General features: G+C 41.1%; 1 protein-coding gene across 1 annotated transcript; it reads right to left on the reverse strand.

Moving 5' to 3' along the window:
• Positions 1–3,102: 3,102 nt before the first annotated feature.
• On the reverse strand, positions 3,103–17,666 carry calb1 (calbindin 1). The gene is made up of 11 exons (XM_083678499.1): positions 17,575–17,666; positions 17,023–17,099; positions 12,904–12,978; positions 11,254–11,334; positions 10,753–10,809; positions 9,319–9,396; positions 8,770–8,825; positions 8,628–8,667; positions 8,360–8,413; positions 3,614–3,685; positions 3,103–3,225 (listed from the first exon to the last, which is right to left on the reverse strand). Exons 1-11 carry the CDS (start codon positions 17,651–17,653, stop codon positions 3,112–3,114), a joined length of 783 nt encoding a protein of 260 aa, XP_083534625.1. The 5' UTR covers positions 17,654–17,666; the 3' UTR covers positions 3,103–3,111.
• Positions 17,667–18,651: the final 985 nt, after the last annotated feature.

Here is an 18,651-nt window from a genome sequence, read left to right on the forward strand (position 1 = left end):
AATCAGAGGGTTATTTTTCCTCAGAAGTCGGATTTGCAGCAAACTAAAAAGCTTGAAGGGTAATCCTTGGCTAAGCTTTCTGCTGCTGCACCATATGAGGCGGTAAATAAAAATGTCACCAGACATTCGAGGTAGTTAGCTTGTTTCTCAACAGCCGGCTGTTCAACAGATGTGTAATTCTTTTCTTCCTTTTTCCTTCCTTTTTCTGCATATCTTCTTTTTTTCCCCCCTCTCCTACACACACACACACACACACACACACACTTGACTTCTCCTCTCTCCCTTATCTTCTCTCCCTCAATACCCATCTGTCTATTCCTCCTCTCCTCTCTGCCCTCCCTCTCTGTCCTCATCGGAGCAGTGCCGTGGAACCGGCACCCTTCACATGCAGCTGGAGCGGGTTTTTGGATTGTCAGGTCACATTTTCCTTGTTCTGTCACCAGACTGCCTCCCCCTTCCACCGAACAGAGGGTGTTTGACAGTGTCTGATGGCAGAGGACACGCACCAAACAACCGCGACGGATGCAGCGTCTTTTCAATCCCACACAGCACTCAAGTCCTACCACACCCATTTGCTGACCCTCCTAAAGCTGTGCTGTTTGTGTGTGTGTGTGGTGCAGTGTTGGGAGTCACCTTCGTACAGTACATTGTCGTGTCACCATGTAATGTACAAAACCTAGAATGCAACGTACGTACATGTTAGAGATTCACAGATTGTGCAGATAGGCGCAGATTATTGGATCATTATAGCAAATTGATATGTAAATGTTATCTTTAAATTCCAAGCATTTTGAAGGTCTGCTGATAGCCAGAATCTGCAACACACATCATGAGTGTGATTGAAAGCAGTTGCTGATCAGCAGCTTTCAAAACTTGTTGCATGATGGGATACAAGTTTGATAAGCAATCATAGGAATGTTTTCTGACATGTGTGCCTGAATCAGGAAAAGCCTGATATGCCGCGATGTGTAGGCTGCGGTTGTATAGAAATCATTATGGTATTTGAGCGATCTATTGATTGCATGTTCAGTTGAGGGTAATGTTATGTGGTAGTTGTTAAAAAATAATTCATAGGACGTTCAATTGAGGATTTGATCAACAATAGCAGCCATGTTGTCATTGTCATGTTTTTAAATCGTGCTGTCAGAATCTCACTCCAGCTTGAGACTGCACAGGTGCTACTGCCCTGCCTGTTTCCTCCTGGCCTTGCCTGGTTTCTAGTCAGTTTGGCTTTTCAACCCAAACACGCTGAATGTCTTGGCGTATCATTAAGAATGATGGGGACAATTCCCATAATGCAATTTATTGCTCCTTTCCTTCCCATCTCTTTCATTCAACTATCCTTTCTCCTGTCTTCTGTCAGAGTTGCACTGAGTTCCCTCCCCCCCCCACACACACACACACACACATAAACATGGTGCCTCTGCTGCATACTGCAGCTAACCTCAGATAAGCCGTCGCTATACATTTACCAACTCAGAGAAGCAACTTCCCAATTATAAGATAAGATCACCCTGCTGTCTTAACTCTCACTGCATGGGGATGGAGAAGCACTCCTGCAATTCCATTTGCCACTCAATGAAAGGATTTATAAGTGTTTTGGGCTTCCCCTCTGTATCATAAACCAACAGTTACCTTTTTGACCTTCAAGTGTCTGTGTGTTTTCAGAGTTTGTGGTCTTGGTGCTGCTAGGGAGACACTTTCTGGATTCAATAATGCTACATTGTTAAAATAGATAAAAAGCATTTTGAGTTCAGTATTAATTAGTAATTTCAGTTTCAATTGATTTAATTAAAAAAAAAAAAGTATGGTTTTAATTCTTTATGATTTATTTTTTTCTGGATAGTGAGTAACGTTTGGACAAATTGATGCTACTGTGTTGAACATTTTCTCTTCTACTATAGATAGAGATTGCTTGGATACCAGAGTTCATAAACAAGACAAAAAAAAAAAAAGATTGTCGGGGCGGCCTGTAGTCCAGTAGATAAGTGCCTAAAAAGACAATATTGTTCACTTTTGAATGTGAGCATGAAAATATTGTGCCAATTTAGGTACTATATCAGGTTTTGTTCAGTGTGAAAAAATGAAATATAAATGTGTATAAGTTACAAATTATAAATGTTATCTATACTGGTGAAGGAGCAACAGACAAAGACAATTAGTTTTTTAGGTAGTTGTTGAATTTAGTTTTTATTACATCTTACACAGTGTTTCTGGTGCCCAGCATGGTAGGGCATGGCATTGTTTACAGTGCAAAAAAAGTTCCATGTATCACATCAGAGAGTGGCACCATTGTTATACACAGGGCAGGGGGTCAGGGGTTAAGGTGGGTTAGACTAGATAACTCAGAGATACTGTATGTGCTTGTCATTTCAGTAGTGCCTCCATACCAAGGCAAGGCTTTCAGCCACTAACATGCACTGCTAAAAGGATATGTAGCTTGAAATTCTCATACATCACGTAACTTTTCGTCCGCCATGTTCTTTATTTTGTTTCCATGCACCACATTCCAGAAACATTTTTATTTAATAACATATTATTGCTTTGACTACTACAGCAATGTTGTCATGATATAGTAGTTATTGATGCTAGTAGTTGAACTGGTTTGTGTAGATACAGTATATTATTTAATAAGACCGTAAACACTTTTGTGATTGGTCAGAAAGGGACACCCCCACACTCTTTCAGCCAATGAGAGAGCAAAGGTCTTGGTTTTGTAATCGTAGAGTATGCCATATAGGACTTTTAATTGTGGTATCAATCTCATCGTTACAAAATCTGTACATTTACAAACAGTATAGAAACAACAGGTTTGAAAAGTATGTGCCACCCTATGTCTCCGATAATGTACTCTACCTACGTACACGCTGGCAAATTTACAGATTTGTTTTCGAAAAGAAAAACGAAAATACATCCTATGTCCAAGCTACAGTATCTTTACACACTTCACGAGTGAGAGGAAGTAAGGCGGGTGATGGAAGGAGTGTGGTTAAGGGGAGAAAAGGGGGGGGGGGGGTTGGATATGGGGGGAAGGGGGTTGTTTAGGGGGAGGGGAGTTGGTTGGTTGGGGGCGGTTCGGGGGGGGGGGGGGGGGCATTAGGTTAGAGGGTCTTAAATGTCATCAGCACAGAGCACAAGTGCTAGCTCCGTCCTGTACAGCTTGCCCCCGTCCGATAGCGCCATGATGGCTGTCTTATATGTGGGGATTTTGCTGACCTCCAGAACCTGTCAGAGACGAAGACAGCGACACAGACATCCAACTCTTCATTTACATCCCCTTGACTTTGAAGTCTGCTTTTACATTTCAAAACCCAAAACCTTAGCTCATTAAGCTCATTAAAGTCAGCTGTTTTGCCTTAATATCACAGACTTAGAGAATAAGTCCTTGAAAGGTCTGTCAGTGGTTCACCATCTGCATGGACAACGGACAGATAGAGATGTGTTTGTTTGTGTATGTGTGAGGGAGAGAGGGAGAGAGATAAGGAGAGCCAGGACATCAGACAAGTGAATGCTCTTATGAGTTTGTTTCAAGGTCTTCAAAATGCTACAGGCAACAGACTAGGCATGTCTCTTCTATTTCTCAAGACTCTGGCCAATCTACATGAGGACTCACCTTCTTGTTCTTCTCACACAGGTCTTTGAGGAGGGCATCCAGTTCATTCTCATCCATGTATCCGTTCTCATCCTAAGAGAGGGAGCGGAAAGAGAGAGAGGGAGCGCAAAGAGAGAGAGAGAGAGAGAGGATGAGAGAGAGAGAGAGGGTGAGAGAGAGAGAGAGAGAGAAAAAGAAAGAAAAAGAGAGAGCGAGAGAAAGCCACCAACAAGAAGAGGTAAACAGCCGTGACCATATCAGCACAAACACACAGGAAACACAATGTCACACCATTTAGTGGCCATTTCCTTTCATCTGCCCGCACCAGACATTAGCGATATTAGTGTGTCTTTGTGGTTCACGGTGGGAAAAGAGAGGGAGGCGTTTAGCATCGGTTTGGCATGCGGCGTCAACACAATGCTATGCTGTTGCTCAGGACCCTCATCTCAATAAACAAACAAAACAAACAAATAAACAAAACAATAATACGCTTAATGAGCAGATGTGTATATTTGAGTGGCCTGTTTATGTTTTGCTTATCTGTTCTATTCATAAATGTGAACAGCTTTTTTTGGGCCACTAATAGTTGTGTGTTTACTTGCCTCTGGTTTAATTGAGACTGTACACACAAACAATTATACCTAGTCCCAATCAACCCCAACACCCTACCTCTAGATACCTCTCATAGATCTAAAAGGATCAAGGGTGACTTCCAGTAAGCTTTGTAGCCAAAGTAGTACTTCTCTCACATGACAATCCAGGCTCACTCCCCCCCTAGACCCGCAAACGTCTTCATGCAAATCATTTGTTAGCTCACGCACAGCAGATTGACCTGCAAACATTTGAATTTAAGAATTTAACTACTACTTAAATGGGCCAAGTAATCATTCTAATTTAATTTTAAAACATCACAGGGTATCCAAAAAGGAACTGTGTGTGTTTCTTTGTAAGAGAATAAATAATATAATAATAAATAAATATATACATCTAATTTTTAACATTATTTTCCCCTTGCCTCCACCTGTCATTGAAGTCCACACTGTTGATGTGGCTGTGATTGTGCATTTTTGATTGACAGTTCATCTTGTGAGTCGTTTCATTGATATGCACGTTCTTTCCTAAGCAATTCTTTAGCAGTCTACAGTGTCTATATATGTGGATTTATGCAACATTTGTGTTTGCAGTTGGATGCAACTACATTTTTGGTACTTTAGCATTGGCATATTCAAATCAGATCTCCGGGTGACGCAATGTGGGGGGCCAAGACCCCACCCAAGGAAAACAAGCTAGAACTCGATTTTTTCAAACTGCTGTCATATTTAGAGACGGTAAGCATACTTTTCACAATTTCACAGTGTTACTTCAACCTCATAGAGTGCAAATACCATCTAAATATAAATCAGTTTTTGACTACATTGCCCCTTTAAAGGCCCAGTCTGTAATTGCTGTGGAAGGTACTGTAAACATGGGCAGGCCTTGTTTTGGCCAGGGTGTGTCTTTGAGAAAATTCCACCCACACACATTTTTCAATTCAAACTAAAACAAAACATGTTTTTCCCCAGTAGCTACAGCTGAAGTCAAAAGTTTACATACACTTAGGTTGAAGTCATTAAAACTCATTTTTTAACCACTCCACAGATTTCATGTTTTTTTTTCATTCAACAAACTATAGTTTTGGCAAGTCAGTTAGGACATCTACTTTGTGCATGACACAAGTAATTTTTCCAACAATGGATGTAGTTTAAAGCCTACCTTCAAACTCAGTGCCTCTTTACTTGACATTATGGGAAAATCAAAAGAAATCAGAAAGACCTCAGAAAAAAATGTGTGGACCTCCACAAGACTGCTTCATCCCTGGAAGCAATTTCCAAATGCCTGAAGGTACCACGTTCATCTGTACAAACAATAGTACGCAAGTATAAACACCATGGGACCACGCAGCCATCATACCACTGAGGAAGGAGACGTGTTCTGTCTCCTAGAGATGAACATACTTTGGTGTGAAAAGTGCAAATCAATCCCAGAACAACAGCAAAGGACCTTGTGAAGATGCTGGAGGAAACAGGTACAAAAGTACCTATATCCACAGTAAAAACGAGTCCTATATCGACATAACCTGAAAGGCCGCTCTGCAAGGAAGAAGCCACTGCTCCAAAACCGCCATAAAAAAGCGAGACTTCGGTTTGTCCCACATGGGGACAAAGATCTTACTTTTTGGAGAAATGTCCTCTGGTCTGATGAAACTAAAATTTAACTGTTTGGCCATAATGGCCATTGTTATGTTTGGAGAAAAAAGGGGGAGGCTTGCAAGCCGAAGAACACCATCCTAACTGTGAAGCACAGGGGTGGCAGCATCATGTTGTGGGGGTGATTTGCTGCAGGAGGGACTGGTGCACTTCACAAAATAGATGGCATCATGAGGAAGGAAAATTATCTGGATATATTGAACATCTCAAGACATCAGCCAGGAAGTTAAAGCTTGGTTGCAAATGGGCCTTCCAAATGGACAATGACCCCAAGCATACTTCCTAAGTTGTGGCAAAATGGCTTAAGGACAACAAAGTCAAGGTATTGGAGTGGTCATCACAAAGCCCTGACCTCAATCCTATAGAACATTTGTGGGCAGAACTGAAAAAGGGTGTGCGAGTGAGGAGGCCTACAAACCTGACTCAGTTACGCAAGTTCTGTCAGAAGGAATGGGCCAAAATTCCACCAACTTATTGTGGGAAGCTTGTGGGAGGCTACTCAAAACATACCCAAAGTTAAACAATTTAAGGCAATGCTACCAAATACTAACTAAGTGTATGTAAACTTCTGACCCACTGGGAATGTGATGAAAGAAATAAAAGCTGAAATAAATAATTCTCTCTACTATTATTTGGACATTTCGCATTCTTAAAATAAAGTAGTGGTCCTAACTGACCTAAGACAGGGAATGTTTACTAGGATTAAATGTCAGGAATTGTCAAAATGTATTTGGCTAAGGTGTATGTACATTTCCGACTTCAACTGTACTAGGGGTGTGCAGACTAATCGTACAAAATGAGTATCTTTATGGATTTTGGGCATTTTACGGGTTGGATCATCATACCTTCCAAAACTGGGAATGTGGCATAACAATAAATAAAACATATTTAACTTTGATTTGGTGTGTTAGTAAATAAAATATACTTTGCATTTGCAATGACCAGATTACCGAATCAGTCTGTCATCATCAGTTGCTCTCGCCTTCCATTAGCATATGAGAGATCCAGTCCCTTACTGTTAGGTCAATTATAGGTTTAAATAATTAGGCTAACCAATCTTTCAGAGGGGAGGGGAGAGGGGAGGGGAGATTAAAACAACACATGTGGTATGCACTGTGCTGAATGGAGTGGTGTAGTGATATTGGAGAAAAATGTTTTGCTGCGGCTTTGCTGGAAATTAGACCAAAAACAAGCCCTGCCCTTTTTGATCAAGATGCAATGTTTTCCTTTCACAACTCAAGGGGGGTGGGTGGCTGTTCAAATTGCTTATTTTAGACATTTGATAAATCTGTCCCATTACTTTTGGGTACCCTGAAAAAGCAGGACTATGCATACAGTGTGGTGTAATTTCTGAATGGTGAAACCAATATGTACACAAATACCATAAAAGATGGGAATCTCTACCTCATACTAATTGTTTAATTTCAAATCCAAACCTTTGGAGTGTAGAGCCCAAAGAAGAAAACATGCTTCACAGTCCCATTACTTACACTGTAAATCCATGTGTGAAAGTACACAAGTGCATACTTCAGGAAAAGGGTGGAGAAATCTGGGCTGCAGCACTAATTGGCCAGTGATTATGTGCTAATAAGTGGCGTCTTGATTGGGCTCTTCATTGACCAAGGTATTTGCTGTGCATTCTAAGTGGTATGCTAGTGTGGATATTGGATAAACCCTTGTTTACCTAGAACCAGGGCTATAGAAACACAGCGTCTGACAACTTGTCCTCCATATTTTCTCCAAGAACATTCCTCACATAAGAGGATTTACCTGTCTGGAACATGAGGTGCCAAGATGCTGCGTCTGTATTCGTGTCTATGGTCTCAAGCCCAAACAAATGCGAAAATCGGGATCAACAGCCAGCCAGTCAGACGGATTTTCCTGTAATGCTCCACAGCCCTCCTAATGAATGTGCTGCCATTTTCACCCCCAATTACCTGTCTGGGTGTTCACATATCAGCTAGCCCCAGAACTCCTGCCTGCCTGCACAACATGAACCCGCCAATCAATACGTATACGTATCACAGGAGCTGCCATCGGAGACTAGGAATGGTACGACCCAGTCCAGGGACAAAGTCATACATTGGGGGAGGGAGGGAGGAAAACAGTAAGGTGGGGGGAGAAATGAAGATAGAGAGTGAAGAAGAGGGGGAGTAAGGAAGATAAAAGAAGACAGAGGAAGAGAGAGAGAAAAAAGAGTGGGGGGGTAGGTTGAGAGAGAGAGAGAGAGAGAGAGAGAGATGGGGACAGGAGGGACATCCAAACAATATATCCACTGTGCATACAAATAGCTCTTGGCAGATAAATATGGAGAGGGGAGGGATGGAGCGTGCCAGAGAGAGTGACATCCAGAGAGAACGAGAGACAGTGAGAAGGAGGTATGGAGTAGGTCCCCAGAGAGCAGCAATCACCCTCTGATATTGAAGGGCTGCCCACCTCATCCACCATCTTAAGTCTGCATGTGCATTATATAAGATTCAAAATGGCCTCATAGAGAGTCATTTGTATTTTCAGAACATACCTGATCATATAATTCGAATATCTTGTTGAACTCTTTTCTCGCCATCTTCACCCCCTGTGTATAGAGAGAGGGGAAAAGAGAGTGAGGGAGAGATGGAGAGAACAAGAGAGACAGAAAGAAAGAGATGTGGAGGGAATATGAGAGAGAGAGAGAGAGAGAGAGAGAGAGAGAGAGAGAGAGAGAGAGAGAGAGAGAGAGAAAAAGAATGTTGAGTCAAGGTCAATCAGATTTTCCTGAATCCCTCTCAGATTTACTCTCCTACACCAACCTGAAACTTGAGTAGGAAATTCTCTTCATCCGGTAGCAGCCTGTTTTGAAAAAAACAAAGGATATGTCCTGTTTAGGTCAGCCATTTATAGCCAAATATATAAAGATACATCATTCATACAAGACATAATCTCATAACAGACCTCGCCATTTCTGCCAAACACAACTTCCCATCGTGGTTTGAGTCGAATATTTTGAGCTGAAACACACAAATGCAAACACATTTGATATCTGTATCAGCATATTATACAAACGATTTACTGCCTGAAGGTATGACTATACAATATATACTGATACTCAATGCTTGCATGTAGGTGATATATGGAAATGGAACACATCCACATCAAGATTTGTCATAATAACCCAACAGAATTTAAATTTTTAATTTTTTTAATTTTTATATGTCATGTTTGATCATGTCTATGTTGTTGTTACATAGGTTCCATGATACATGGCTTAGCAACACTGTTATCAATGTTGGTGGTATGACTTGCTGATTACACAGACCTGGGTTCATATGGTTTGTTGCACTTGATTGAGTATGCCAGGCACAATGGAGTCAATGGAATAGTTTCAAAATTGCAAACCCCACCCAAGGTAGGCACAAGCAGACGCTCAAAATATTTGAAAAAATTGTAATACTATTTCGACCCAAGTCTGGTTGCTTCACAGGTAAAATACCAGATTCTTACTGTGGCAAGAGTATACTCGTCTAACTTCTTCTCATCATATGGTTTCTTCGCTTTCTGAAGCAGATCTTTCAAAAAGTTCTGGAATAAAGCAAATACAGAAAATTACACTTTGAAAACTATGGGAGTGATATATGTTGGAATTGCAAAAATCATTCAGTCATTGTCTGTTGATGTAAATATTTCAAGTTTTTAAATTGGCATCCTATCTCATTTCCTGCACTGATATGAAGGTGTTACACCAGCCATCCACCAGATTACTTTCGGTAGATTAGTGCAGATGAAGGTGAGGTAGATGTAGAAAGGAAGCCACATTACACTATGTGAGATACACACAACTTTGGCTGAAATCCTGACTCGATAAGCATCAAGGTCGGTCAATGCTGAGTAATACAGCAACCCAGAATACGATGCATTTACCCTCCAAACTGATCAATATCAGAATCATTTACCACATTGTACACATACAATACAGCATACAATAAAGCGATGCAGACAAACGTGCAAAAGGACTGCATCACAGACTAGCCTAACAATGCAACTTTTGTCATGCAGTAAGGGGCGTTGGTGGCAACAGACTGTCATCGTTATCAAACCACTGAGGGGAAATCTGACAGCTGCTCACTAACTGCTGTCAGAAATGACCCTGTTACGTCTTTTAACAATTAATTGAAGTTCTATTAGGTCTACATCTATATTATGTCACCTCTAGAGGTTTGGAGGTTCGTGTAGGTAGGCGTCTAGCAGATCACAGTGTGCATGCTGAATGAACTCAGTATTAGATATGTTGAGTGTGTGAGTGCTGTCCCCATCATTTTTGGAGCGCTTTGCAAATCCTTATGACTATTTGAATTATGTATTTGTATGTGGTTGGGTTTGCCTGTGTTTTGCACACCCATTTATCCGGATGCCTGTGTGCACCTGTTGTGGGTTTTCGTGTAATGCAAATGCAAATACATGTGCGTGCAAGACTTGACATTTTAAACTGCATTTCATTCTAACTCCATCTTCATTTGAAAGAAGCAGTACATGATGACTTTGAGCGGGACACACAGCTCAGGGTGTGAAATACACCCTGAGCTGACGGAACTCTCAAATTAACCCCTGACCCCAAGGCCTTCCAACATAAGCCAGGAATTGATTCCCCTTTCTTATTTCTCAGACTTTCTTTAGACAACTCTAGTGAAGGGCATAGCCAAGTGTCTTTATGGATGACATGTTGATGTAGGGTTGAAGAAAGCTCCCAAATCCCTTTGGCATTCTGGCTAAGATTTCAATTACCAAACTGATTTACAGACTGGGCATAAAAAAGTGATTTGAAGTTACAATCCAGCGGAGCCTTGACCTCCTGGAGCTCCTTGTGAGCTTACTTTCTATTACTGAAACAGAGAGGACAGCAACATGTTCATTACCAGACAACCTGCATGCTTTGCTCACCTTCAGTTCCTCTGCTTCGATGTAGCCACTATGGTCGGCATCATAATTTCTCCAAGCCTGGGATGAAACAATGAAAGAAATAGGTCTTGTATCAATAAAGAGTAGAGAAAATACTCTTTCTGAGTGTACACACAAATCTTAGCAGAAAGTGAATGTATGTTCATTTTCATAAGCAGTTCCAGTTAATCAATTTGAACATGGTCATACAGTTTGATAAATCAGGGTCCATAAGAGGACTAATAATAGAGGAGGGGTTTGTGTCATGGTAAGAACAGAAAATACAGTGCTAGTTTAAATACATTAGTAAATCAACTTATCCTGTACTTAAAAAGTAAGGCAAAAGGACACTAGGTTGTTACAGTAGCATTAGCATTCACTTTGATACTAACAATTACAGAAAATTACTTATATCAGTTGATAAAATATCATTCCAGACATTGGTTTGCTGTGTGAATACACAAATATATTTAGATCTCAGATTCAGGGGTTAAAGAGGAATACCAGCATAAATTCTGCACAAGACTTCAGCTGTTGCCGGAAGAATAACAGGAAGTTTTCCTCTGTGGGCAATATTTGTACTAGCTGTAGCAAAGAAAAGAAAAGTCACAAACTTGGGTACAGTATAAACAGGAAATATACAGGTAAGAACAAAGGTATTGAAACATCACATCTCAAGTAGATTGAAACATCACAAATCAAGTAGACTTTAGCATTTGTTAAAATATGAGACCAAAAAGTATCTGTATCATGCAGAGATATGACACACACAGCCAGAGCAGTGGCTTATGGGTAGCAGCTCTGTACAAATAATACACATGAGCATACATGTACAGTATGTGGAATTTGTTAGACTGATAGGAAACCAACTGCTTGGTTATAGATTATCTGCTGTCAGGGACAACCCAAGTGTTTGGCATGAAAACAATGAAAGAGTTGGCTATTGCAAATGCATATGTAGCTACTAGACTGACTGAGTCAAAGCCCCTTATATTAGTCTATGGCATTACACATTCTTTCAGTCCTTGTTATGTTATCAGCCATAATGGCTGGGCTGTCACTATCTTCTCTAAATAAATAATAATAAATAAGTAATTTCAACATTCTGTGATACATTGGCCAAAAAAGACTAATTATGCCTCAGGCAAATAGCTTCTGTATTCTGTATTACATTGCTTAAACACTTTTTTATCCTACAGTGGCAAAGATTGACAGCTTTGTGATCTGGTGGCCAAAGCTGCTGAGAAATGCATTGTAATCCACTTTGAGACCCTCTCTAACCTTTGCCACTACTTCTGTGGCGTTATCAGCACAGCTGCTATGTAGAGGCGATGAGAACCCCAGGGCATTGGATCACCCAGACGCCTAAAATTAGTTTTCAAACAGTACTCCTGTCCTTCTGTCACCCTTCTGGGGAAACGTAATCTAAACAGCATTATTGCTTTCTGAAATACAGAAATACTGAAAATATGTTTAGTTTTTTCTAGTTTGTGTGTGTGTGTGTGCGTGCGTGCGTGCGTGTGTTTGTGTGTGTGTGTGCCTGTTTATGTGCGTCTGCTAAAGACCCAGAGAGACACTGACCCTGAAGGACTGGAGTGTCTGATGTCTCCTGAAATTTGGCTTTCAACACCAGAGGAGAACTGGCCATCTCACTCGACCATTTCGAGGCACAAACCCTTCTTTTTTTCTAGAACACTACTGTACCATTCAACGTAAAAACAAGAAGATACTACAAGCCCCTGAGAATCAGAGGGCTGAACCTAACCTAAGGTCACTCATAATAGGGTTTCTACATGTTTTAGTCTCATGCGGACCTGGGTAAAATGTCAAATACTACCAAATTCTTGCGCTGTGCTTCTGAAAAGTGCAAACGCCAAGCTAAATCAAGCACACCTCAAATCCAAGCATTTGACATACAGTATATGTTTTACAGAGGTATTATCTCTGGTCCAATTAGGAAGCACAATTGAACCCTGGGGACAATCTGACAGACAATTGGGGGGTTGTAGCTGGTAGACATGCAATTAAAATGATGCACTTAAGTAGGGCAGTTGAAAGTAAAATTGAATGAAATGGAAGACATTGTCAAGGAGTGAGCAACAACGATGATAGATCCCTGGTTCAATTACATCATGAATCTGTGACTATACCCACCTCAACAATCCCGATCTTCCCATCTGCATTCTTTTCGTATTGCTCTACGAAAGCCCTCATTTGATCTGTCAGCTCCTGTGAGAGAAAACAGGACTGATAAATATTTGTATGTAATGAATTATATTTACAGTACTTTTTCAACTTCCTGGTAATCTGAAAGTTGTGTCAAAGACAACCTTTAAGATCCCTCCAAGCTCTCATGACAAAATCCATGAGAGGCCTCCTTATCAGATGTTTATTAGATAAATACTCTCCTCAATTATCTTGAAAACCAGTTTGGTATGCAGGTGAGAACTCCTCGTAAAAACCATTAGCATGCCGCGCAAGGCGGGCCCATGTTATCAATGTGAATTAAATTAGGGGAGAGCGCTGTGTAATCTTCACCCCTCACAGCGCAATCTTAATAGAGTTTTGGCACAGGTCAGTCCATGCCGCTGCACACATACAGATGGCGGACCCGATGATGTAATGCTGCCTGCCGTTACGATTGGGGGTAATGGAGACCTTCGCTGCCACGGTCACCGTAATTGAATCGAGTTGACGAGACACTGATGTTGTCAGTGCTGTCATACGGGCATGTGGAGTACCCGTCGCCCAGAGAGACAAGGAAGAGAATTGTAATGGGGGTTAGTCACAACGGGAGTCACGTGCGTGTGTGTGTGTGTGTGTGTGTGTGTGTGTGTGTGTGTGTGTGTGTGTGTGTGTGTGTGTGTGTGTGTGTGCGCGCGCGTGCGTGTTAGTGTAGGCCTACTGTATGGACTCAATTTTCAGCCGGCGCAAAACGGATGCAAGTCCAAACAGGTGTATTGGTAATTTGTGTCGGCCGTTATTGGTGAAATTACCGTCTAGCCTGCGATCAGGTGGATGGAGTTGTGGTGATAGAGGCCAATGCCATCAGGTCCGCTGAAAAAAGCTGGCCTTGAAAATAGCAGATTGTTACAGTAGCATTAGCTACTAATTAGCTACCCCCCTCAAGGTAAGTTCCAACATGCCTAGAACTAGAACCAGAGACATGACAGTCATGTTCAGTGGGGTAGGTAGTTTAAGCAATACTTTCTCCCAACATCCCAGCGTTGAGTAACAATTGTAATATCATTGTTTTCCGGTCATTCTTATGTGTGTGAACTAACGAAATCTGTGAAATGAAGAACTTTGCTGGACTAAGGGAAGAGTGGGTCGTGATTGTCCAGATATATTGGGCCGGTTTCACAGACAAGGCTTAAGCCTAATCCGCATCCTCAGTGGCAATTGAAATTGAAAGTGTGAATCCAGGACTAGGCTTAAATCTTGTCTGTGAAACCGGCCCATAGAGTACTACTTAATCTACGAAATTTCGGGAAACAGCAGTTTCGTTTTCAATAATCAGCTTCGTTCAACAAGCAGTTTCGACAATCCTTTTCTCTCAAAGGAAAAAATGTGAAAGAGTTGATGTGAAAACAAAACATGAGATCATCCTTTTTTTATTGCACTTGACCTATGATTGCTGTGATTTACTGTGATTTGATACCTAAGGTCGACCAAAAAATCAATACTAGTGGATATGTATGGTTCTGTATATGTAATATGAGGACATCACATATAGCTTTAAAAATGACCCAAGATAAATCTCTTATCTTAGAATGATTTCTTGTCCAGAGCAGTAAAATACACAAGGTAATATGACTTTTGTCATGGGTTTTCTAATTCACATTCACACATTCCATCCTCAAATAACACATTTTTACATACATTTTTAGATTCATATTCGATCTCTCATACAACAAGCCAAACATTTGATAATTCCCAAAGGGATCCCCAAAAAAAAGTTAAACTTTATGTCATCTTTCAGAGTAAATCAATAAAGGCAACGCATCACTTGGAGGATGAGCCACAAAAAAATAAGAAAAAGAAAAAAAGATGACAAACCAATTCCAAAGACGAAAGATATTCCAAAGATGTCTGAAAAAGATAAATCTATCTTTAAATCCTCATGGAAATGCGAGAGTCACACCAGTGGTCTTTCCAAGATATGATCAATATTGTTTAATCTTCTTCAACTCTGGGAAAACTGGCGCCTGAGGTCAGACATGGAGGGAGACCCACCTTGATTGGTCACTGGAAACCAAACATATTCAGTTATCCATCTGTGGGAGGTAGAGGCCGCATTCCAACATTTCTGCTTTTGTTTACAGTCCAATAGTTACCTGATTGCTGAGATGAAGAGTTGTTGAGATATGTGACCTTTAAGATGCATGGCGACCATCATTGGACGCCATCTTTGTCCCTACTGTAGTTCAATCAACCTGTGTTTAGGCAGTGGCCACACCCAAACAGATATGTCATTTGTCAGTCCATTTTACATGTCAAAAGTAGAAGTGAGTTGAATTTCTTTATGAAATGGATACTTTGTCCATTTGTTGTGCATTTTATCAGTTTTTGTGTAGCCACTGCCTTGTGTAACACAAACACACACATTTCTCTTTTAAGTCCACCAAACCATTCTTCAATTCTCTTGACTGCAGAAAAAAGGAGTGGTTGTATGCTACTGCGTAAATACTGCAATGTGTGTTTTATTGAATTAATTTGAGTTTCTAAGTCAGAAGATCCTGAGCAGCACTGCAGATACAAGACACTGAATCAGTCAAAAACAATCATTGATCTTTGTATTGATCTCTGATGGTGACCGTGCAAAATGTGGTAGCCATTTTTGGCATCTCTTTGCATAAGGCGTAGAAATGCAGAGGACTCTGTACTTCAAAAGCAATTGTGTTTTGTTTTCTCACAGGCCATCGATTGGGCAGTTGTAAATGGGAACTTAATTTGCGGGTAAACACCACCATTTTTCTTCATCAAGTCCATCCAACAACACGCTCTCTTCCCCATTGAGTAAATCAAAAGGTGTTTTTCAGTGTCTGGCAAACATTGAGCCATTACTCCTGTTTAAAAGTCCTGTGCGAATGCCAAACCATTCTGCCAACAGAGGCTCAGCTAATTTATAGTACATGGAATGGGAAATAAGTGTGTAACCTTTGCCAAATGCAAAGTAGGAAAGTGTTCAGAATTACTGTCTGACACTGAGGAATGGGCACAGTCCAACTCAGACTCAGAAAATGCTGAGTTGAAGCATAAACCATGTACCAAAGTCAAAGCACAAGGTCAGAATGGAATTTGTTAAATACACTGATAACCCATTGGTTATCTGTCATCAGGGCCCAGAGATTTTCCTGATCACATGACTAGACCAGGACAAACTCTGTGCCCTTTTCATCATAAATGAACAGCGCTGGCTGGTGAGCAAGATGGTGGGTAAACACGTCCATCATGTGTGTGTGTGTGGGGGGGGGGTGTTATTTTTACCACATACTTGACAACATCTCATAACCATTCATATCAATCAATGTCTATTTATGACAACCAGCTCTATGATATACTGACAGGCTATCAAAATGGAAGCTCAGGAAAAGCGTTGCATCAAAACACATCATCACTTCTGGAAACCCTGTATGTCATTGAGCCAATACATGGAATTGAATAGGCACATAAAACCATATAAGGTGAAATGGTTAAAAAAAAATTCCCCCCCAAAATGCCATTGCCAACCTAATGGTTTATTCATAATCTTGTCTTGTTCAATCCATACTGGATCCAAGATGACAGATGATGAAGACCCAGGCCTACTATTATCAGTACAAGTAATGATGATTATGCTAATACTGAATTATTAGTCATTGTTTCTCAGATAGAGTATGAAAAAAACACATTGTGCACATACTGTAAATCAGGAGTCCAGTCATCCAATCTGCTCCACAACTATAGATTCACATGAGCGCAATTGTGTATTTCTCCATCTCTCTCCCCCCCCCCCCCCCTCCCCCTCGCCTAGATGCCGAATAACTGCGGCAACACCAGTAATTGACTTTGGTCAATTAACATAGCGGACAAATCCCCCCTACCCCCAAAAAATAAAAGCACACACAAATATTGTATTATTCAGTAAAAATGAAATGTCCATTTCAAACGTCAGTTAGAGACAACACTCTTTGCAAATATCCTCACGTAACCAGTTAATAACTTTTAAGAAAACCATGCTGCAATTTACTGACAAAAACATGTATGACAAATAAGATTGAAGTTACTTACAAGTCCTGCCTGTTTTCGAGCTTGCTGAAGTTCTTTTATAAAGCTCTGCAACTCCTTCCCTTCAATATATCCATTACCTGCAAAAAGTAGACCGAATACGGATGAGAACATTACGCGTTACATCACATAGGCCAATGCGTTTCTATAGGCTATCACTGCTTAATTCAATGAAACGGGTATATCAGTTCCATTCATGTGTGCCTCCCTCAACCTATCTGAATATATTTCAAACGTCATCTTCAATCAACCTAATTATTGACACCTCAATTTCCAGGGTTAACGTTTTAGCCTATATCTTATATCAATATTTACGCATGAGTAATAGCCTTGCATGCTTCAATTAACTGTCAATCAATCGTTGAGAAAGTTAAGGACGGGGGTCCCACAAAAAAAGTCTTGGCCGTCAAAACGACTTTTTCATTGTTAGAATGAATTCACTAAAACGCGCAAATGATCCATGAAGGTCTTTGGCACAAAACTTCCCCCCAAAAAATCGTTCTACTTCGGTGTCATCTTTTTGGATACTCCGAAATGTGGAGAAAATTAAATTACCATCGTTGTCATAGTGGTGAAAGATATCCAAGAACTGTGATGCGGAGATCTCCACTCCTTGCAGGTAAGCGTTTGCCATGTCGCCGGATGGAGTTGGGGATGGGAGCGCGTGTACCGGTTTTACTGCACTGGCCGAGGCTCTGCAATGAACGGGACACTTTGATCAGCCGGTATTTAAAGGGCGCACTATCACGTTCATCTGTCGGCGCCGCCCCCTCCCCGACACCGACGTTGGGAAACGGAGCCAAACGCGCAATTCACCTCCTCGCGCTTCTCGCCGCCCGTTTGCCGCAAGTAGCGCGAGCTCTCAACACTTTGGTGCGCGCCAGGGGTACACGGGGATGTGAGACGCATTCTAATGAGAACCTCGGTTTATCTGGATCCATTTTCCAGACAAACGTTGTATCCCACAAAGGGGTGCAAGTTCAACCAAAAACCAACCAGGTAAAATCGCAAGCAATGAGTTGCTGGTGTCAAGTTGCATAATGAAACCATTTTTTTAAATATATTTCTTAGCTAGCTATAGGATATTTGGTTGATTTTGGAACTAGTGCAAATAATATGCCTACATGGTTGACCCAAACCATACAGTATTAGTACAGATATTTGCTTTTCACATTGTCCCATTCAGCACTGTTACAGCAACTATGGTGGATATGCAACCGGGCCAGCCCAGTATAGCTCGGATCGACTCAGCTCTGTTTGGGTGTTATATGACCTCTATTATCTCTGTACTGAAATGTTGTGATTTCGACCTGTACTCCTTGTACAATGAAATGTTGTGATTTCGACCTGTACTCCTTGTACAATGAAATGTTGTGATTTCGACCTGTACTCCTTGTTCAATGAAATGTTGTGATTTCAACCACACCCACCTTACTATCTATTCAGTGTCGGCAGTTGATTCCACTAAGTAGATAATTAAATTGAATTCCCAAACTGCACCTCCATCACACACTGACACCAATGCCTAAACAAGGGAGCCTGATTAACGTTTTTACCTTTGTACAGAGGGTGGAGGGACTGAAGCTCTCTTTCCACACTCAAGCTCACCCCCTCCTCCCCTTCCCTGCCTCC

This window comes from Argentina silus, assembly GCF_951799395.1.
Source record: "Argentina silus genome assembly, chromosome: 10".
NCBI classification, from domain to species: Eukaryota; Metazoa; Chordata; class Actinopteri; order Argentiniformes; family Argentinidae; genus Argentina; species Argentina silus.